General features: G+C 37.6%; 1 protein-coding gene across 1 annotated transcript; it reads right to left on the bottom strand.

Annotated features, from left to right (window-relative positions):
* Window positions 1-5,435: 5,435 nt before the first annotated feature.
* On the bottom strand, window positions 5,436-24,070 carry ASB15 (ankyrin repeat and SOCS box containing 15). The gene is made up of 9 exons (XM_032221709.1): window positions 23,865-24,070; window positions 22,487-22,539; window positions 21,278-21,409; window positions 20,373-20,531; window positions 15,270-15,515; window positions 13,969-14,140; window positions 9,301-9,871; window positions 8,236-8,389; window positions 5,436-5,926 (listed from the first exon to the last, which is right to left on the bottom strand). The coding sequence occupies exons 1-9, from the start codon at window positions 24,062-24,064 to the stop codon at window positions 5,754-5,756; spliced, it is 1,860 nt and encodes a 619-aa protein (XP_032077600.1). The 5' UTR covers window positions 24,065-24,070; the 3' UTR covers window positions 5,436-5,753.

Below are 24,070 nucleotides of genomic sequence, written 5' to 3'. Positions count from 1 at the left end.
AGACCTGCCATGTCTCCCAACTGGTTCCCCAGTTGGCATGGCATGTTTTTTTAATGTTCTGCGCATGCACAAACCTATTTATGGGCAACTGCGCACACGCGAACCAGCAATAATGCTGGAAGCAACCCATTCCTGGTATGTATGTATGTATGTATGTATGTATGTATGTATGTATGTATGTATGAATGTATGTAGGCATGCATGCATGCATGCATGCATGTATAAATGAAATCCATCAAAAAACCTAACCAGAATACTGATCTTAGAGTCATCATCAGCACTCCCATAAAAAGGTAAAAGATAGTGTGCAGTTACTGTTAAGAGGTAATTTCCATGCTTGAAGTTCTTTAGAAAGAGAATTGAAAATAGCTATTGGTGCAATTATGCAACAATCCTCTTTAGAACAATCCTTATATCAGATCGTGATGTGACCACACTTGAAGGACTAAGTTCAGTTCTGTCCCTGACAATTTTAAAAGGATAACAGGGAAAGGCACAGCAGAAGATTTGGGACTGGAGAATGTCTTCCCTAAAGAAAGATAACAGCAGTGAGGGCCTGAAGTAGGAGAGTAACGAGAAATGTGACTGAGGTAAATAAATCACTTTACAGCCTAAGCATGATAGTTTCTATCTAAATACTTTGAGATATAACATAGTTATAACATAATTAAACTGAGGAATTTGCTGCCCGCAGTTGTAACTGATCTTAGATGGGGACTAGAGAGGTTTATGGGAGGATCACACTTCCATGGCTACTAATATTGACAGCTGTTTACTGCGTCTTAAGCATGCTCAGTACACCTCAAATGCTGGTTGCTGGGATCCAACAGTGAAAAGGAACTATCACCTTTCGGTTCAGGCTTATGAGCTTCCCAAGCTTGACTATTGTGAAATACAGGTAGTCCTTGACTCACAACCACAACTGAGCCCAACATTTCTGTTGCTAAATGAGACAGTTGTTGAGTGGGCTTTTGCCCATTTTGCAACCTTTCTCGCCACAGTTGTTAAGGAAATATCTGCACTTGTCAAGTTGCAGTTGCGAAGTGAATCTGGTTTTCCCACTGACTTTGCTTGTCAGAAAGTTGCAGAAGGTGACCACATAACTCCAGGACACTGCAACTGTCATAAATATGAACCAGCTTCCAAGCATCTGAATTTTAGTCACTGACCATGGGGATGCTACAACAACTTTAAGTGTGAAAAACAGCCATAGGTCACTTTTTTCAGGGCTGTTGTAACTTTGAACAATCGCTAAATGAATGGACTACCTGTACCAGACTGAATCTGATAGGTCCATGGCAGGGGTGGGTTCCGGATCCTGTTGCAATCAGTACGATGCAATGGGGGCCCTACGTCCACCACATGAATGTGCACAGCATGCATGCACATGTGCATAGCGCAAGCGTCCTTATTTCCTGTGATGCTTTGCGATGCCTCTGCGATGCTCCAGCTGCTCGACGGAGCATCACGCAGGCACCGTACGCTCCATGCGCATGTGAGGAAGTGCCGAAGAGCTCAAATACAGGTAAGAAGGGCAGATGGGCGGGTGGGCCCCCCAGAGCACTGTACTGAAGTGGTGCCTGGTGCTCCTGGCAGGCACTGGTATGCCCATACTGGGGATTACCACCTGCAACCCACCACTGGTCCATGGTCTAATCTAGGAGACCTTTTCTTATATTCGTATATTCATAACCTCCAAAGCAGGTTAGTGTTTTGCTGATTGCTGACCTACGTATGACATGGTTTTACATGAAGTCTCAAGATCCAGACACAATTCCACAAGTCTTAAAGCTACCAAGAAACCCGGATTTAGAATAATGTAATCATTATATTTCTCCACTTCATGAACTAAGATTTACATAGAGCTGTGACAGTCTTTGTTTCAGAGCACTTTGACAACTCTCAAGAGTTAGACATACCTTTCTGGAATCACAGATTAAATATTTGACTGGGACTGGGAGATCCATATTCAGGTCCCTTCTTACCCTTGGTAAACCTTGGGTTGTTTTTGGTTAGTCATACTTTCTCATACTGTACAAAGTAGTGTTAGAAGAATAAAATGAAGAGAAATCCCATGTAATCCATCTTGAGTTCCCAGAGACAATAATTTTCTGACATATAAATATGGTCACCATCTTTAGGCAGATGGAACAAATTATGTAGATTATTTTTGAACATGAACTCCAAACATTGTGCATACTGGATTGTCTTTGGAACCAACGTGTCACAATCTACATTTAATGCTCAGTAAACCAACTAGATAAAAACACACATTGAAAGTATGTTGTGGAATAACTTTTCAGTCAGGTTACTTTGCCAAGTGATTCCATTGTTTGGGTCATCTACAGCAGTGACTTTGTAAATGCAAAGTCAGGTGAGAATACTGGCCTTTTCTCTTCTGAGATAAAAACAAATGGAAATTAGCTAGCAATTCTATACTTGCTTACTTTGGAGAAAACTGTATTGAATTCAGCTGGTTCCATTATGAATAGACAGAAGCAGCTGTTAGGTACAAAGTACTCCTTGTGTAATGCCTAGTTTCCCCCCCAGAAATTCTAGAATTTCAGATGCAAAATGAAGAGCATGGCCAAATGAACTCTAAGTAGGACAACTGGACTCAATTCACACAGCAGGTTCTGGAATATTATGAAAGGGCAGCAAAGTATTAATCACTGTATTCACTCTTACATGCATAAAAATATCTTATGTCACTGGAAGTTCAAAAAGCTATTATGTAAATGATCAACATATAACTTTACAGTGAGATTATTTCATTGTGTTTGATTAAGAATAAAGAAGTTAAAAAATACCAAATAAAGCACAAATTTCATGTTAAAATCCACCCACATAGCTATATTTTGGTGAAAATTCAACTTTGTGGAGTATGGAAATAAGGATATAGTGATAAATTGCATCTTTTGTCATCCTAGGTAAGGGTAAAGATTCCCCTCACACATATGTGCTAGTTGTTCCTGACTCTAGGGAGCGGTGCTCATCTCTGTTTCAAAGCCAAAGAGCCAGCGCTGTCCGAAGACGTCTCCATGGTCATGTGGCTGGCATGACTAAACGCCAAAGGCACACAGAATGCTGTTACCTTCCCACCAAAGGTGGTTCCTATTTTTCTAGTTGCATTTTTTTACATGCTTTCAAACTGCTAGGTTGGCAGAAGCTGGGACAAGTAACAGGAGCTCACTTAGTTACGCGGTGCTAGAGATTCGAACTGCTGTTTGTCATCCTAGAACTATTAAATTAGCTCTTTCTCTTCCCTATAGGAAACCCAGGCCTTTACAGAGAGGCTGATACTTGTGGGGAATTCCTGACTGCAATGTTATGTTTGGGGACGAAGGTTTCAATAGCAACCTGGCTGATGCTTCATTACAAAGTGTCTTTGGCAGGAAATATAAACAAATAGCCTTTCCTGTATGTCAGCCAAAACTCAGAAATATCATATCAGAAATCATATTACCATCCTTCTTTTCTCTCTCTCTATTCCTGGGCAGAGAATCAAGTGCCAATTTCAACTAGTTTTAGGTTTATTCCTCCTCCTTTTGAATAATGTTATGTTTGCCCCAAACAACCTTGGAGCTGGTACTTTGGCCTTCTCTACCAGCCAAATTCACTCCAAAACAGGCAACAAGTCAACAAGAGATTATGTCCACATGCTTCGTCTGCGGATCATCCAGCTAGATGGCTTCTGTGGCTGTCAGTAAGGATAATTTAAGCGCATGCCAAAGAGAAAGGGCCAACATAAAACCTACAAGATATACTTTTGTTTTCCAATTTATTTATTTTTTTACTTTGGATGTCCCAGAAATACCTTAGTGAGAAGCATATAATACAAACTGCTTTCCTTACTTTCCAGGCACATTCATAGAACAGTGGTGTTATTATGATATTGAACATCTAATCCCTTTTAGTGTACAATTTAAAATGAGTTCTTTTTACCTTTGAAATACATTTCAATAAATTGTGTTTCTTTCACTGAGCTAGAATGTCTGCATGCTTTGGTCAAAAAAGGCAAGATGCTGCTGCAACCTTGTAATCAAAACTTTTGTCTGTTTTTTTAGGTGTTGCACATAACAAACAAATGGAGTTTTGATTGCACTATTTGATTGTTGGGGCCACACATGTGCACGCACACCCACACAAACACACACAGAGCAAACGTTTTGCAGTCAAGTAGCAACAAATTGGAAGACTTCCAAGGGGAAAAAAGTAATCACCCTCGAGCTTGAACACATTTTGTGAGGTTAAATATGTTAAATTGTATCTTCTAATAATATCAACATGGCGAATCCAAGAATGTGTTAGTACCCAAGTTGTAGTCTTTAATTCTATATAGGTTCCCTTCAACTGGAATATTAAGGATTGCAAATACCATGAAAAGACAGAAGAACTTCAGTAAAATTCCTTAACATAACTAGGAAATACTGCATGGACCATCCAAATTATTGGATGGACCACTTTTTACATTGTCCCGTTTCACATGAACAGATCCAAAGCTGGTTCTGCAGGAACTTGTCTGCATAATAATCATAAGCAATTAGATCTGTTCCTTATATAGGGTAGGACAGCCACTGACAATTTAACCATTTAAAGGAGCAGAAACTGCATTTCTTTTTTAGACTATTATTAACCTTTGAATGGTAGAAGTACACTCCACGAAATTCAGAAAAAAATAAAGTCCATTTACATTTGATGAGAATTCAGTATAGTTATTATGTGATTAATATTACTCTTTGTCATTGAATTGGTTCTGTCTCATTAAAAATAACTATTTGGTAACTTTAGGAAATTGTTCAGAATGTGCCTAAAGCTTTTAAAGGATAGCTAAGTCTCTGGATTGTGATAGCCATGAAAATCCAGCAGGCATCCATGCATGCCAAAATTTCAAAGAGTTTATTATGCATGTTGAAATTAGCCTTGTCTCTTTAGAACAATCATTTCATAAGTTCAGTGATAATCTACCTGTGAACAAACAGGCTTTATATAAGAATAGTTTGTATATATGTATATGTTTGTTTGCACCTACACATAGTATATAGAAGAAACACCGAGTGTGCACATCAAGTAAATAGAAATCTATGTTTGTCTTATTTTACCATTGATAAGATACAGTGAATTGCCCTGCCAAATAATCCTAAAACAAAATTAATTATATGAGTGCTGTGCTTCTAATCTGCAAACCGTGAAAAATAGGGAAAAATACAACAGAAGATTCTTGTTTTAAATACAATCCACATAATATTTAGCACATCTTTTAACTTCCATAATTTATTGTTACACGTTATATTGCATAATAAGAAATACTTTCTATTAGAATATGTACAGAATTTAATTATGATGTGTGCTAAGAAAAAAAACACTAATTTTTGACAATTGAACAATCTCTATTTCTTATGGAAATGGAGAAGATGATGGAGAAACATATTAAAACCAAGAGGGAAAACTAGCACAGTTCTGCAAATACTGTACATAAGTATAAAATTGATATAAGAGTTCCCATATGTAAAGTCTCCTGCTTCTATGACACAAATGGAAATGAAGCAATGTCATTTCCCTCCAAAAACATTCAGTGTAAGGTATAAAAAAATCTCTTCCATGGCCCTAAGGAAATCTTCCATGGCCCTAAGGAAATCTTCCATGGCCCTAAGGAAATCTTTAGAAGCCATCTCATATTTGGCAATTTAGATATTCTGATCCAAAGCTTTCTTAAATTGGGAATAAGCAAGGGAATGCGTCTAGGATTCTAATCATTCCAAATGTAATTCTTTTCCATAAAGATCATATTCTTTGAAGAGGATAAATTCCATTAAAATTGGCGGGAGGGGAAGATTCTTCACGGATAGAGTCATCTCTCTTCTCACTAATCCTATATATTTACGTATTTTCAGGCGGCACAAATGTTTTAGTGGACGAGGATTCTCTGAAAGACACAAAGGAAAGAAACGGAATGGAAAATATGTCTGATTAATTTAGTACTGAAGAATCATACTGTCAGGCATGACTCATTCAAAATCCAAGAAAAGAAACCTCCAACTCCATTGTTTTAGAGAAAAGGTACTTTTACTGGATATGAAATGAAAACAGCGAAAGTGAAGCAAGATGTAAGGCCAAAAGGCGCGAACTTGTACATATGAAATGTTTACCCAAATTCCTCCCCTCAGTTACCCCAGCCCAATGTCCAATTTCCAACCCCCAAGGGTGTCATGTGGGGTGCATCTTCAGGCCTCATCCAGCTGGTATGCAGAGACGGTTGGTCTTGACCAAACCCAAATATGAGCCTTCAGCATGCACAGAAGATGGTGACAACAAAACTTCCTCTTTCACAATGTCTCCATCAGCATGATTCCCCTCCCAAATACCATGACCCCTTCCCTCCCCGTTACTATGGCAGCCAATAGCAATAGCAAGCAAGCGATATAGCGGCTGACACATACAGTGGGCAGGAACCCTTACTCAATTTGAAGACCTCCACTGAAGCCAAACTGACCAGGTCATACAGCAGCCTGTTTCCATGGCTAACAGTTCATACAATCAGAAAGGTTCTCCTAATGTCTATTTGCATTTACTTTTTGAATTCACTGGTACAAGTCTTGATCATTGGAGCAAGAGAGAATATTTTTATTTCTCTTTCCATGTGATTTCATATAGTTGCTGCTATCATATTTTCCTTCAGTTGTCTTGTAATTACACCTGATTTCCAGGACTTTGTAGCTCCCCTTTCCTCCAATTTTCAGTGTTCTTTTTCAACTGTAGTGTCCAGAACTAGACACAGCAGCACTCCAAATGAAATCTGAAGAGTGCAATGTGGAATGGAATATAAATTCCCATTATCTGAACTCTTTGTTCTTATTAATTCATCCTTATGACACAGTTAGGGACGTGGTGGCTCAGTGGCTAAGATGCTGAGCTTGTCGATCCAAAGGTCGGCAATTCAGGGGTTGGAATCCCTAGTGCCAACATAACGGAGTGACCTCCCGTTACTTGTCCCAGCTTCTGCCAACCTAGCAGTTCGAAAGCATGTAAAAATGCAAGTAGAAAAATAGGGACCACCTTTGGTGGGAAGATAACAGCATTCTGTGTGCTTTTGGCATTTAGTCATGCCGGCCATATGACCATAGAAACATCTTCGGACAGTGCTGGCTCTTCGGCTTTGAAACAGAGATGAACACTGCCTCGAGTCGGGAACGACTAGCACACATGTGTGAGGGGAACCTTTACTTTCACCTTTATGACAGAGTTCACCTTTTTACAATTGCATCATACTCTGGGCTCATGTTTAATTTGTGATCAATGGCAGTATCCAAATCCATTTCACATGTACTGTTGCCTTTATATTCTAGTGCCTTTCTTGTTTTGTACCCAAATGCAGAATGTTACATTTCTCCCTTTTGAATTTTACCAGTTATTTTTGCCTCCTAGTTTTATGTCATCTGCAAACTTAGTAAGTACCCAAGTTGTTGATAAAAGCTTCTTAAATAACAGGCATGGTAAAATCCAGAGACTATGATGAAAACATCACATCATGTGATATATGTTGTCCAAAATGACACACACTGTTTCCAGCTGCCAACACTGTCTAAAAAATTGCTTCTGTAGCACAAATGAATAGTATTTGATTTTACCATACATTTCAAATTTTATTATTTCTGTGCTGGTATTAGAGAAATGATATTGTTAAACTAGTATTGATTATATCTGGTCTGGCTTTCAGATGCTAGAAATCCTACTCAGTATTTCAAATATATTAGTTTGGAGGGATAGCTATTTATTTATGATGCCATCTAAACCAATAATTATTAGAACTTCAAGAGGATATGGAGTTTTGCATTTACAAGAAGTGGTTTAGAAATTCCAAATACAAGTATGGTAGATTAGATCATAGATTATTGTTCTTTGCCATTGATTTTGTATTACACATTTCCTTTTCTGCAACTGTAGTTCTATAATAGGCTTTCTACCTATAGTTTCTCTTGGATTCCATTTGGATAATACTATATATCCCAAGATCAAGCTCTCCCCTATATTGCTATAATAAGCTTTTATTCACCTAATCCTTATATATTCACAAGGCTATAAATCCTGTTCATCTGAAGATGATATGGTTAAAAAGGAGGGCATACTGTTATAATAATAACACATTATTTGAAATCTTAAAACACAAATATGTTTTTCTTTTGTTTTCATAGATTAAACAGCTAGCCTAATTCCAAGCCAACAGTATTCATTTACCTAATATTTGCTGGATTTCTGGCCATTCTTTCTGAGTCTCCATGACAAATTTAAGTTTAGTGCAGAGAGGAACATAATCCATATAATCTATCAAAATACGGACAATGGGTCCAACTAAATGTTTCATCCAAGGAAGTGTAATAAAGTCACAGAACTGAAAAGGAAATATGACCAGTGTTATACTAAATTATTTTCTAAAATGTATTATTATAATATGATGCAGAATTCACAAACAGATCACTTCATAAAACAAGATGCATTAATCCAAACATTTCTTTAAAAGGCAGGAGAAGCTTGTTAGGATTCTTAAAATATTGCTGAGCCATTTCATAGTTTCTGCAGTTCTCTATATCTCTTTGGGAAGAAATTGAAATGCTATATTCTGAAATACTTGAACTTTATTGGCATATCTATTGACTTATAAAACATTAAACATTAAGCTTGTTAACAGAATAGATCATAGACCTCTTCTTTATCTGTATAATACAGCGGACGTTCATATGATACCTTTTGTTTAAATAGGTAGCCTAAAAGTACCTAAATAATGAAATGAATAAATTTCATAGCCAAATTGTAGACTTGCAACAGTTTTGCAGGGAATCTAAGTGTCCTCTTATACCAGATAATATAAGTTTTCATTGGATTAATTTGTTCTTCCTTTCTTCCCACATAGCACTAGGCATATTGCTGGCACTATTCTATCAATTGTTCCTCCCTTGGCTCCACTCTTTTGAAGAAGGGTACATCTAACAGAGCAATGTAATGCCTGCATCTCTAAGCATGCTTATCAGTAGCAGAGACAAGGATACAAACATGTGTCAGTGTTTTCTTTTTACAACAGCTTCTATCCTCACTCTACACTTGGCCTTTGTCATTATACCTAAAAATAGAAGAAGGAATGAGCATTATTCATACGGATCTTAGTCACGATTTTCTTTGGGGGAAGATATACAATCGAAGTGAAAGATCTGAGATTTTAAACCCAACAAGAGTCAACCCAACACACTCTCCTTAACAAATGTTGATTAATAATAATAATATTGAATAGGATAAAAAAATTCTTACGGGGTTATCTTCAATTACACAAGATGTCCAGCCTGGTAATATCTCTTCCTCTGTTGTTGTCCACAAAAAAGAATTTCCAAAGATATCGCCATGCATGCAGTCAAAACAGAGGTCCACATTATATCCATGGTTAAGCAGCAACCTTAGCATGACTTCATCATTCAAGGCATATTGAATGGCACTGGGAAAATGAGTGTCATTCACAAGGTTAAAATAACAGTTGACATTTGCACCATAAGAAAGAAGCAACCGTACAATTTCATGGTTGTTTGCTCTCACAGCCACAAGAAGGCAGTTGAGAGGATCCTTATTGGGGTCTGCGCCAGCTTGCAATAATATTTCAGTGGAGAGAATGTCATTGTTGGAAACTGCAAAATAAAGTGCCGTTTTCCTTTCATCATCATAACTTTGGGAAATGTGTTCTGCCAGAAGAACGTTGACATCAAACCCATTTTCAATTAGGAGTTCCAGGCACTGGGGATTTTGGCCATCTGCTGCTGAATGCATGGGACTCTGCCCACTTTTCCGGATTGCACTTTTGGATGTAACTGGAATCAGGAATTTCAAGGCTCTGCAAAAAATAGGGAAGATATATTGAATGTGGTGGCTAAAGTACAGACAATACACAAGTTACAAAGATAAAGCTCTAAGTGATAAAGTTATAAAGGCAGACTATGTGTACTTTTGTGTTATAAGAAAATCTCAGGACTAGGACATTATACAGATAGCTAGATTACCAATGAAATTAAGACTGTATTAAATGGCAGTATTAAAAGACACTTGCTCCTGGGGAAGAAAGCTATGGCAAATCTAGACAGCATACTAAAAAGCAGAGACATCACCCTGCCAACAAAAGTGTGTATAGTCAAGGCTATGGTTTTCCCAGTTGCAATATATGACTATGAAGGTTGGACCGTAAGAAAGGCTGAGTGCCAAAGAATTGAGGGCTTTGAACTATGGTTCTGGAGATGACTCCTTTGAGTCCTTTGGACTGCAAAGTGATCAAACCAGTCAATCCTAGGGGAGATCAACCCTGACTGTCTTTAGAAGGCCAGATCCTGAAGATGAAACTCAAATACTTTGGACACCTAATGAGAAGGAAGGACTCACTGTAAAAGAGCCTAATGCTGGGAAAGACTGAGGTCAAAAGAAGAAGGGGATGACAGAGATTGAGGTGGGTGGATGGAGTAACTGACGCAGTTGGTGTGAGCTTAAATGGACTCCAGAGGATGGTAGACAACAGGAAGGCCTGGAGGAACGTTGTCCATGGGGTCGTGATGGGTTGGACATGACTTCACAGCTAACAACAACAACAACAAATGGCAGTATTTAGCCTACATTCATCTTTGTGTCTTGGCTCAAATTGGTACCCTATGAAGACTATAAGCAAATCTACCTGTCTCCCACACATCAGTTTCACTTGTACCTGCTCAGATACAGAGGTAACCCACTTATTGCTGCCTTGCCTATTATACCACTCATGAAGACTGACACTCATAAATCTGATTATCAAAAAGCTTAGTTCTCTTTCTAATCAATAAATTACAATTTATCTTGTTTTATTAGGGTTTTCTGTGTTTTTAATTCTGTGACTGTTTTATTGGTCTGTGACCGTAAGTAAATCTACTTCATTTCGTGTTGATGTGATGTTTCTGTAATGAAAAATAGCTCTATTCTGTAAAGAACCAATTTCCCCATAATAACATACTGCACTTGAAAGATTTATTTTGATGACAGTACCAATTTAGTGACAATCATCTGTGAGTCAAAACAATTTCACTCTTAGCCTATAATGACTATTAAGTACAATGGTTAGGGGCCATGCAACTTAACTACCTCAAACTTTTCCAGGTCTGTAGCATTATCACTACTACTTAGCATTAAAAAAATTGCCCTTGGTACTCATGCATCCAAGATAATGGAATCACTTGTAACAAAGAGATCTAGGAATAAAGTTTTGTCCATTAAATCTCTTTTCATTTCGAAACGTTTGAGAGCTCAAAAGTAGGAACTAAATTTCGTCACCTAACTTTTGAACATGCTTTTTTCCCTTTGTAAATAAATCCAGGAAAATGTTTGATTAGTGTTTTAGGAAGGAAATCTGGACCATCTATTACCCATCCTTGAATGATGATGAAACCCAACTTTGGAGGTTCCTGATATCAAAACTAGAGACATATCCAATTCACCAGCAGGTTCATCTCAGGAGGCAGCAAAACTGTCCTTGTTTTAAAGAAGGAATTAATTTAAACCAGTATTTCTAGATTGAAAACCTTAATGGAAAAAAGTATGTACCTTGTAGAATGTAGCTGTTTCTAACATGCATTTCCTCCTAACTGTTTCTTAGACTTCCCATTTTCACTGTTCTTAAGGTCAGAAAGAACCAAATAAACAATAACTGATAGGGAGAGTGATCAATTTTTTCAGCATTACATTTTCTTCCCCATTAGATCATTTGTCATAAATACTAAAGACCATAAGCTACCATGTCTGGAGTATATAATTCTGTCTGATAATTAAATTAACACTGACCTAAACCTAAAATTGAAGAAGAAGAATGAATGATAGAAAACAAAATAGATCCTTGTATTTTTAAGACAGTTTCCATAAAGTTAAAATGCTTCTAACACTAGAAGAACCACTGCTGATGGCGTGTAAGTATTGCAGAAAACAATTAGTTATCATTTTTAAATGCAAACTCATCTAAGATACAGCTTGAGGGGAGCAGAATCGGTTAAATTTTTCTTGGTTCATACAAGAATATGCATGTTTGTTTAGATTTACCCAAATTCATGGACATCTTGTGGGAGAACAAGGGGAGGAAATGACGAATCCCACATATTTACATAAACACTGAAGATGGCATTTAATTTTGTTGTATTATGTACAATGCCAATAAACTAAACTAAACTAAACATAAGGAGCAGAGCTTATATTTTAATATCACAATGCAAATTTCATCATTCTGAAGAGACCTTTGGACCCAGCAGATATTGAGATTCCTATAGAGTTCTTCCTCTTGCTTTTATTCATAAGACAACTTTCCAAGATAAAGGAGGGGAGAAATTGTTTAAACCTTTTCCTTTCAGCATTCAAAATTGTGCCCCCTACTATTTCACATTCTTTAGGAGAAAAAATTGCAGAGATCAGTAGTTTTTCCGTTTGGAGCTATGTTATTGGTAGCAAGGTACTTAGGGAATGTAGAAAGTTAGCGTGCTATGCCCCGGTATGGGGGTACCGGAGCCTGCCCGGAGCACTGGATACCGTTCCGGTATGGTACTCCAGAGGGCCCACCCGCCTGCCTGAGCTCCTTACTGGTCTTTTAAGTCTTCAGTGCTTCCGTGTATGCGCACAGTGCATACAGCACCTGCGTGATGCTCTGCTGAGCAGTTGGAGCATTGCGGAGGCTCGGGAGGTGTTAAGACACATATGCATGCTGTGTGTGTGTGCATGCGCACTGCATGCGTCCATGTGGACACCACCAGGTCCATTCCAACCGTACCATTCCAACCGTACCTGAATGGGATTCAGAACCCACCACTGCACCCACCCCTCTCCTAGAAGAATGAAATATTTTAGGAGATATTAAAAAGGCAGAATATTATATTTCCCTAAAGGAAGAAATATGCTCTTGGAGACAGAAAGCAGCCCCAACCTTTCTTAATAGCCCTCAGCAGATGTCAGCACTTAAGAGATAAGAGATAGATAGCTCTATTCATAAACAAATACCCAAGATCCAACAAAGGTAGGATTAGCCTTCAGCCACAATAGGAATTAGCCAAAGCCTCTTCATTGCATCATCTCAGCAGTTCAAACTTGAATCCCACCACTGAATTTAACCATACCTTAACATGCACAGAGATCCCAGCTAAGAAACTGGAATACTTGCATCAGTTTTATTTAATTTGATTGTGTGACCAACTGTACAGTTACAAGTAGGTAGTCTCGGCAATGAAACTCGGAAAAGTCAGTTACTCTTGGAATAATGCAATGAGAATATAGAGCTGTATATAACCTAGGTAGGACAATCAGATAAATAAATACTAAAACAAATTAAGAAGGCTGCAATTGTAGGAGAGGTTAGGTTGATCAGATTTCCAACTTAAAAAAGAAGGTTCTAAATTTAGAATGGTAATCCCTATATCAGAACCCTGTTCCATCCCTAAGCCAGTTTTTGATCACAAAGTCTAGTGTTGAGGCATGCTGAGAAAAAAGCTGGGGATGGGGAAGAACCTGTGGACGGACCCAGTAGATCCCATTCTCTGCCCCAACATTCTTCTATATCAACCTCAAATTAGGAAAAACTTCACTGTAGTTTGGGGGGGGGGTACTTAAGAATGACCACCAGTTACAAAAAGATGCAAACATGTATGATATTCCTGACCATCTAAAGGCAACACACTCTACTGTTCAGCCCTAAAATGCACAATTTTATTTATTTCTTAAAAAAACAACATAGCAGGATTCAGTGGAAGGTATTCTTAGGAAAGTCTGTATACAAATGCAGTCTCACTTTGAAGGCACCTCCAGGAAAACTCCCTCTTTTTTATTTTGCATATGCTGTTTTATAACCCTTATGTCCATTTATAATGTAAATAAATAACAAAACCATCATCATTCATTATGTAAACGTCTTGCTGGACAGAGATATAAAAGGAACACACTCACAGATAGTGTCCTTCATATGCTGCTCTGTGTATTGGAAGATGCCCTGCCTTATTAGGCAGATTGCCACTTCCCCCATATTCCAACAGCAAAGCTATACAATCAGGATTGCCACCACCAGCTGCTTCAAAGAGTATTGATGATCCATCATCAGCTGTTATGTTAATATCACCACCTAGTGGTACAAGAGAAAGTAGACTTATGTCTCAATATTTACTCATTCATCACAATTTTGGAAATATGTGTACAGTATCATCATGCTCTAATCAACTGCTTATTATCCAAGTTGCAGACTATCCAAGCATTTTTTTTCTTTGAAATATTCTGAAATATTTTATGAATTGCTACAGCCTTACAGAGAAAAGGAAGTGTCTACTCATTGAATCTGCCCACATTAACAAGGCAGTATGAACAGTACTAGGATGTGTTGGTTCAGTGGCTAAGACACTGAGCTTGTCGATCAGAAAGGTTGACAGTTCGGCAGTTCAAATCCGTAGCACCACATAACGGAGTGAGCTCCTGTTACTTGTCCCAGCTTCTGCCAACCTAGCAGTTTGAAAGCATGTAAAAATGCAAGTAGAAAAATAGGAGCCACCTTTGGTGGGAAGGTAATGGTGTTCCATGCGCCTTCGGCATTTAATCGTGCCGGCCACATGACCATAGATAAGTCTTCGGACAGCGTTGATTCTTCAACTTTGAAACAGAGATGAGCACCACCCCCTAGAGTCAGGAACAACTAGCACATATGTGCGAGGAGAACCTTTACCTAATAACTATTAGTTATTAGTAAATCTATGCCACAAGCCTATGTATTAACTTCAGTGGCTTTGTGATAGTTAATATAGATGTGGGAAGTGTACTCATTTCCAAATATATACCTTTCAAAATGTTATTGAATTATAATTCCCACCCAGCTAGTGGGGAAGAAAGTTGGGAATTATATTTCAGGAAATAATCCCTTTCCCTATTTTTTCCGGTCTATCCACAGTTTGCTGTATCTAACTACATTGATCTTATTGTGACCCTGATAGGTGTAAAAAACAAAGAAACTTTAGTAGCCCTTGCCTGTGTCATCATAAAAACCATATAATCTGTTACTGACTTCTTTAATACCCACTGCAGCTTTCTAAAAAGTAGAAAAAAAGAGGATTTAAGTAAATATGAGTTGGGCAGCTAGCATATTTTTTGAATTGTAAACTGAAATTAAGAAAGGTGTTCATAAACACTTTGAAGGCAGTGAGGAATTATTCAACATTTGTTACAGCCAAATATGTCTTGCAGTACAAATAGTGTTGTTAACACACCTTTATGAATTAAATACTCCAATACATCACAGTGTCCATATTCAGCAGCCACACCTAAAGGTGTTACTCCGTAACCATCTTTCTGTTGCACATTTCCACCATTCTTCACAAGAAGGGCAACAATATCACTGCAGCCCCGTTTTGCAGCTTCATGCATGGCTGACCATCGTTTAACACATGGTTGGTTGATGACACAATTGTACTCGATTAGAATGGAAACCATTTCATGTGATTTCTGTCTTACAGCTTAAGAGTTAAGACAAAGAAAAGAGAGGGGAAATGTTTAGATGCCACGTATTTCAAAATAGCCCACTCCAATCTCTGTAGAAAAATATTGTGTTTTCACTGAATAAAATTGCATGATGACTTTAGCTTAGTTTGTAATGGAGTTCTAATTCAACCTGTTGTTCCCATGTACATTTTCATTTGGTTTTGATAATAATTAAAAATATCTTAGAATTAAGGATAGCTCCTCTGCTTTACTTGCTGGAGAATGTACAACAAATATTCAACTTAAGAGACCATTAAGGGCAGGGTTTGAGTTATTCTCTACTTGCTATTCATCTGAAAAGGATGGTATCTATGCTGATGTCATAATATATCAAAAGCTGCTAAATCAAAATTTCATTGTAATTACAAATTTAAAAAATACATTCAGGAACTCGTGGCATGCAAATAAAGGAAATACATTATTTTCCATTGTGAATCTTGCATTTTAAATTTCTTTTATCAAATTTTAGTAATAACTTTGCACTTTGATATGTTCCAATGATTAATCAATAAAGACTCAATGTCAAATAATAAAAAGCTATTGTGAATCTCATATTTGAATCACAGAAACTAAAGGAAACGCAACGGATGCTCCAAATATTTTTTTAAAAATTCCTACAGTGGTTTTAGTGCATACATTCTATTAAAAAAAATACAGGAACCAAGAATAATCTGAAAGTGAAAGAAAATGAAACATAATTGAGCAACTGATAATAAGGTCTGCTACATTTCTATCTATCAAGTGGAAATCATCTCAAATGTACATTCCCCTTCTTTGACTTCTCTTAGCATCTCTTCCTCAGGTGCTAAGGGCTTCCCCTGGAGCTACGTTATCAACACAAAGAGGAAATTAGGTCGCTGCTCAAGAGAATACACCAGAAGCACAAGGAGGACATGAAAGTTGGTGTAAATTTGATCTCTCAAGAGGAAATAGCACAAAACATTAAGAGAATGAAGCAGAATTATTTTGAACATGCAAATAAAACTGGGAGATGGTTGGCCCACAAAATAAGAAAGGAGAAGGTCAAAAGAATTATTAAACAACTGTATGACGAGGAGGGGAATTTGAAACAAGAAATAGGAGAAAAGAAAAAGATAGTACAGAACTATTATAGGAAACTATATAAACAAGACGAAATTAATGAACAAGACATTAGAAAATACCTTATAAAGCAGAAGCTTCCAGTCTTGTCGGAGGAGATGAGAGAGATGCTCGATAAAGAAATCACACAAGAAGAACTGAAAAAGGCCATTCAAAAACAAAAAAACAATAAAACACCTGGGCCGGATGGGCTTCCGTCGGAAATATATAAAAAACTTCAAAATACCATAGAAGATAAACTATTAGAACTATGTAATGAGGCATTACAAAATGGTAGGGTCCCAAAATCATGGGGGGAAGCTTACATCACCCTAATACCAAAGGAAGAGGCGGACAGTAGCAAGGTCCAAAATTATAGACCCATATCCCTGTTAAATGCAGATTACAAAATCTTTGTATCAATATTGGCGGAAAGACTAAAAATAATATTAAATCAGAGTATACATTCGGATCAAAACGGCTTTCTCCCAAAAAGACATATTAGAAACAATACAAGAATAATAATTGATACCCTGGAATTCTATCAAACAAGATCCGAGAAACAACTCGCATTAATCTTTGTCGACGCTCAGAAAGCCTTTGATAACCTAGATTGGAACTTTCTAACCACTCAACTAAAAATGATGAAATTTGGCGATAAATTTATTAGGATTATAGAATCTGTATATTCACGGCAATCTGCAAATATTATAGTCAATGGGGAACTAACGGAGAGGATACAAATTGGAAAGGGTGTTAGACAAGGGTGCCCGCTCTCCCCACTACTATTTATTACGTCACTAGAGGTCCTTTTAAATCGGATAAGATCAAATCAGGAAATTAGGGGCTTGACCATAAAAAGAGAACAATATAAAGTACAGGCCTTCGCGGATGACATGGTCTTTATCATAGAAGACCCCTTACTTTCAGGACCGAATTTGATGAAGGACATTGAGAACTTTGGGTGTGTGGCCGGTTTAAAAATAAACAAGGAAAAAACAAAAATGATTATAAAAAACTTCCCCAAAAACCAGATTGGAGAACTAGAGGAAACAATGGAATTAAAGGTAACTAAAAAAATTAAGTATTTAGGGATCTGGCTGTCTGCGAAATGCTCTTCCATAAAAGAAGACAACTATGATAAGTTGTTACAGAATACCCAAAAGGACTTAAAAAACTGGTCAAAACTACAACTATCACTGATGGGAAGAGTCGCAGTAATTAAAATGAATGTTCTGCCAAAAATCCTCTACCTATTTCAAACGGCACCGGTCAAGCTAGGGGAAAAATTTTATAATGATTTGGACAAAATAATTCGAAACTTTATATGGAATGGTAAAAAGCCCAGAATAAAATATATGCACCTGCAGGATAAAAGAACTCAAGGGGGAATGGGATTACCGGAATGGAAAACATATCATCAAGCAGCAACAACTATGTGGATAAAAGAATGGGTAATGTTAGCTAATAAAAGAATCTTAACAATAGAGGGCCACGACCTGCAATACGGGTGGCATAACTACCTATGGTGCGAGGGAAATAAAATCCACAATTATTTTAGTAGTCACCATTTAAGGGGGGTATTGATTAAGGACTGGCTCGAAATTAGAAGGAGATACTACACGCAACTACCTAAATGGATATCTCCGACGGAAGCCCTGATATACCCGAATTTGGTAAACTTGGATAAAATTGTTACCTACCAACAGCTGCTAGACGACCAAAACAAACTAAACCCCAGGGAAAATTTGGCTGATAAGGGAATAAACATTGATTGGTGGCCATATCTCCAAATTCAAAACAAACACAAATTCGATCTAGCACAACTTGGCTTCCAGAACAAGAACCAGGAATTAGATAAAATTTTAATTGGACCAGATGAGAAATTAATTTCAAAAATATACAACTGCTTACTGATTCGAAAAACGGAAGCAGAAAGGGTAAAAGAAGTCATGGTAACCTGGGCCCAAAACATTGGCCACACAATAGACCTAGACGACTGGGAAAGAGTCTGGGAATGGAACCTAAAATTGACAAAGTCGACGGCCTATAAAGAAAATATATATAAAATGTTCTACCGCTGGCATCTTCCACCGACAAGACTGGCGAAAATGTCTTCAAAAGTTTCGGCCATATGCTGGAAATGTAAAACGGTGCTGGGCACGTACTACCATATGTGGTGGACGTGTCCGGTAGCCAAAGCATATTGGAAGCAAATACTAGGATGGCTGAATGGAATCCTGTCAATTAAACTATGCCTTAAGCCGGAAACTTTCTTATTAGGAATAATAGATCAAAAAATTTGCAAATCTGACCAATACCTCCTAGTCCATATTCTGACAGCGTCAAGGATTGTTTACGCACAGTGCTGGAAGAGTGAAAATGCCCCCACCAACACTATGGTGATGAATAAAATTTTAGAACTAGCAGAAATGAATAGACTGACGATGCGAATTAATGACAAAGAAGACACAGACTTTTATACAGTCTGGGAGAAGCTATACAAATGGCTTGATGAGTCAGTAAAGACCTAGACATAAAAAGAGATAGCTGACTAACCTAATACGATTAAACTAATAACTCAAATGAACAATATACAACAACTGAGAGATAAACGAAAGGAGAAATGTATCAGGGGCGAGAACCCACCGTCGAGCAATTTTGTTACGCTACAATGTTGGGAAAACTTTAAAAAGCTGATAGGAAATCCGCTATAATTACCTGCATAAAATTAGCGATCAAACTTCATTTTAGATGAGGCGAGAGGACTTATAATCCTTGCCTCTTCAAGCAAGGAAAGGGAAAGAAAACCAGGTTGTCCTCAGCAGAGGAAAACATGCAAATGTAATAAAGGTTAGAAGGGAGGGAGGGAGGGCAGTAGGGAAGTCAGGATGGAGAGGAGAAAGGAGAGGAATAGGAAAGGCAGAAGAAGGGGGGAAGGATAAAGAGGAGGAAGAGAAAGAAGAGAAGGGAAAGAAGGTGGGAAGAAAGAAGAAGAGGAGAAAGAGGAAAAACTGGGGAAGGAAGGAGGGAGGGAAGAGAAGAGGGTAGTAAAGAGGGAAAGAGGGAGGGAAAGAAAGAGAGAAGGAGAGTTGAAAGGAAGGAGGGAAGGAGGGAGGAAAGGAGGGAGATTAAAAGGAAGGAGGAGGGAAAGAGGCAGGGAAGGAGGAAAGGTATGTGAGAAGGAGGGGGGGACCGAGGGAGAGAAAGGATGGGGAAGGAAAGGAGGAAAGGAGAAAAGAAAGGAGGGAAGGCAGGGGAGAAGGAAGTAAGGGGGGGAGGGAAGAAAAGAGGGAGGGAAAGATACCTAACCTTTGATGTTTATAATGATTTGATAGTATGGGAATATCGCGAAATGTAGTTGTATTGTTTGTTACAAGTTATGGATGTTGTATTTTCTTTTTACCAATAAAATCTTTATATTAAAAAAAAAAAAAAAAAAAAAAAAAAAAAAAATAAATTTGGTGTAACCCTTCTGGCTATCAATGGAGGGAGGTGGGGAGCCCATTTACAAAAAGACCTAAGGAAGCAGTACATTAAAGAACTTATCACATGTCATGAGATCAACTTGCATGTGTAAGCCAAGTTTTAAAGATGGGCTATGTGTAGTGGAGCTTAATGAGCTAAACACCAGTAACTTATATGATTAAAGGCTTGCATAACCAATTTCCAGGTTCTACAGTATTCAACCTCTGATCCTACAAGCTCTTGCAACAAGCTACAATCCCCAGAGCCCTTTACAAAATAATTACCAATCAGAAGAGGTGTTTCTCCTTTTCTGTTCATGGTGTTTGGCCAAACTCCTTTTGCCAACAAGGTCCTGACATGTTCCACGTGACCAGATTTGGTTGCCAAAGTTAATGGTGTCTCTCCATCACATGTCTTATATTCCCACATACTTTTATAAGATGCTAGGTTGAATTAAACAAAAATTAAGTTTTCAGTGCTGCAATTGGTATATACATATACCAGTGGTGGGATTCAATTAATTTAACAACGGTTCTTTCCCTTAATGACCAGCTGGGTAGGCATGGCTCGGTGTGTGGGGGGGGTGGGGGGTGGGGTGGGTGTCATGTGACCATGTGGGTGTGGCAATTCACCTTAACTGTTACAATGTAATAAGGGTTAACTGGAGAGGCAGTTTCTGTAAGCAGGGCAATAAAGATTAGGCTAGAAACAACACCAGAGTGTTTCCTTCCTGCCTTCCTTACAGGATTAGACGTGTAAAGTGGGGAAAAAATAAAATAAGATTTCTTTCAACAACCAGTTCTCCGAACTGCTTGGAAAATTAACAACTGGTTCTCCTGAATAGGTGCGAACTGGCTGAATCCCACCACTTGCTTTAGGAATTTTTAATACTAGATCATGTTCAATCAAAATGTCATAACACTTGCATTGAATAGATGCTTTTGCCACAGTATAAACTGACTAAATATAATTAGTTGATAACACCTAATGAACCCTCATCATTGAAAGTATATATGAGTAGATGTATCTGAGAACCACCTGAAGTGGAGCTCAAACTTAAATAAGCTTATTAGTGCACTTTCTGGAAACAACCTTGAGTTCTTTCAGCATCCTAGGTGAACTCTGACTGGACACAACTCTGTATTCTTCAAACGTATTGATTGTAGCTTCAAAGTCTGGGCCAACTTACCATCCAAGATGACTTCAAGTATTTGCTGAATTGGCTGAACAGCAGCTTCGTGTAAAGGAAACCAGCCTCTCTCATCAGCCTCATCCAGAGCATATTTGCATTTTACATAGTTTTGAAGATCAAAGACTACTCCTAAAATAAATAAATAATCTAAGGTGAAATCCAGGAGGGACTACTGTTATCTTTAAAAAGACAAAAAAAAAGGCTTGTAATAAAGATTACATTTTATAAAAGCACAAGCTTTTATTGATAAAATGTATGCGAGGTTCTCCTTTGCTCCGGTAGGAGATAGCCACACCTATGAATGAATATATATATATATATATATATATATATATATATATATATATATATATATATATATATATATATATATATATATATATATATATATATATATAACCGGTTCTATATATATATATATGTATGTGTATGTTATATTTATGCTGATAAATAAATAAAGGGAGACTAGTATAGATCTATTTCAAGCTATTTGGCTCTCATCAGCTAGCCATACCCTTACTGGGATTCGAACCTGTGCTGTATTGCATCTTAGGCAAACGTCTTAGCCATCCAGCCACAGGTCTCCTCCTTATCAGCTGAAGCCAGGGAAGAAGGTATATATTAGTGTCACAACCCCTGGTAAGCCCCAATTATGGCTAGCTGATGAGAGCTAAATAGCTTGAAATAGATCTATACTAGTCTCCCTTTATTTATTTATCAGCACAAATAAAAACACAAATATAACAAAGGCAACAGTAAAAATATTGGGTTTCTGTCGTGATGGACTCTTGTGACGAGCCGATTGACAGATGTTGGAAGCAGTTAGCTTCCTCCCATAATTGGGGCTTACCAGGGGTTGTGACACTTATATATATATATATATATATATATATATATATATATATATATATATATATATATATATATATATATATATATATATATAATGGGGCATGATAAGCGCACTAGTGTGCCGAACGTCCCAGTCGTACTGTCCCCATTTATTTATAACCATTTCCTGTGTTCTTATTCATGTTTAGTCTTATTCCTTTTATCTTGTACATGAGTGACAAACTAAATAAATAAAATAGATAGCAAAGAAATGGAAAAAAAAACAGTATGTGACAACTCACAATGAAAACAACCATACACAAAACAAGCCCACAATAATACAATTAATTTAACAATGTCTTTTGGCATATATACCTTCTCTTATGGCAGCTACAAGTTTCTTGTTCTGATCACTGACAGGTACAAACCTATAGAAAAACAAACAAAGAAAGCATGCATAGAATCTCACATTTTGGGTGCTATTGCTGTAACCTCATCAAACATACCTACCGGTATTTTCCCTTCTTCTACAATATTTGTTTCCTGCAAGTCAACCTCAAATTCTGGTGACTTCATGGACACATCCACATAGTTTCTTCAGCAACAATCCAGCATTTTCTTCCAGTCTATCTTACCACCCTGGAAAATTAAGGTGGTCCCCCAACAAAACGCTAATCAGCCTTGCTTAGCTTTTCAAAACCAGATGCTATTACTTAGTTGTGTGTTGGTGTTTTCATAAGTGAATTGAAGTGAATTGCATAAGTACTTTAGTTAGAAGTGAATTTAATTGGAAGGATTACTATATTTTTTTACAGTCAGATTCAGTGTTTCTCCAGCTTTTTTTCTTACGTCTCATGTCTCTACAAATTAATTAAAATTGCCCACCTAAGATAAGCGATTTGTCCAGTGGTGGGTTTCACATTTTTTTAGAACCTCTTCTGTAGGTGTGACCTGCTTTGTGGGAGTGGCTTGCCAGCCATGTGACTGGGTGGGAGTGGCTTGCCAGCCATGTGAATGTGTGGGCATGGCCAACTTGTAAAATGTGGTGAAACTCACTTAACAACACTCTTGCTTAGCAACCAAAATGTTGGCTCAGACACTCTGGCATTTGAAGCATGCAAGTCTTAAAGCTGTCAAGTTACAAGACCCTTGCACCCCTAACCCTTTAGAAAAAAAACCCCAGGGGTGTTCAAACTTGACAGCTTTAAGACATGTGGACTTCAACTCCCAGAATTCCTCCTCTCACTCTTCATCTTGTTGATGTGCGGATGGGCGGGGGGAGGGATCTGGAACCGGTTCTAAATGGCACTGTAGATTTGTCGAATCTCTTCAATAGAAGAGGTTAGAACTGGCAGGAACCTACCCCTGGATTTGTCCAACTTGAAGACAATGAAATGCAAATATGTTCTTCACAAATACTCACTGCTTTCAGAAACCTGAATTTTTAAAATGTGTTGAATCAGGAAACAAAAATGGCTCAATAAGAATGTTAATTAATCCCACACTCCTTTATTATTTATTAAAATATCTATTTTAAATAGATTAGCATCATTGTAACTTATCAAAGTAGCATAAGTAATAAACATGTCTTCAAGTTACCACAACTTAAACTCCTGAAAAATGAGTGAATATTCTAATTATGTTTGGCCTTTAAAGCAATAAGTGAAGCACCACATGTGAAAAGGACGAGATACTCAGAGATTAAATCAGAGAAATTCAAAACAGAATTTGGCCTACCCCATCACCTACATACCTTGTCTCATGACTGGGAGAAGTCCTTTGCTGATTCCGTTGAGTATCGAGGGACTCCTGGATACTAAACTGAACAGCATATTCAGTGAGATCTTCATCAGAGTCCTCATCTCCTTCCATTCTATTTCTTAGGAGCTGTTTCAAGCCATAAAAAAAGAAGATGCTAGGTGAAAAATATGCCAAAACATGAGACAAGCACATATTCAG

This window comes from Thamnophis elegans, chromosome 7 (genome assembly GCF_009769535.1).
Source record: "Thamnophis elegans isolate rThaEle1 chromosome 7, rThaEle1.pri, whole genome shotgun sequence".
NCBI lineage: Eukaryota > Metazoa > Chordata > Lepidosauria > Squamata > Colubridae > Thamnophis > Thamnophis elegans.
Note: the sequence above shows the minus strand (reverse complement) of the source record. Positions and strands in the feature narration are given on the sequence as shown.

Excerpts from the sequence above, each read along its gene's own strand:
- ASB15 (XM_032221709.1), bottom strand. The coding sequence starts at position 24,064 with ATGTGCTTGTCTCATGTTTTGGCATATTTTTCACCTAGCATCTTCTTT. Across the intron at positions 20,532-21,277 it reads ACTTGAAGTCATCTTGGATG|CATCTTATAAAAGTATGTGG; the intron begins GTAAGTTGGCCC and ends AATTCAACCTAG. Across the intron at positions 8,390-9,300 it reads GTGTAATTGAAGATAACCCC|TTCTGTGACTTTATTACACT; the intron begins GTAAGAATTTTT and ends TTTCCTTTTCAG.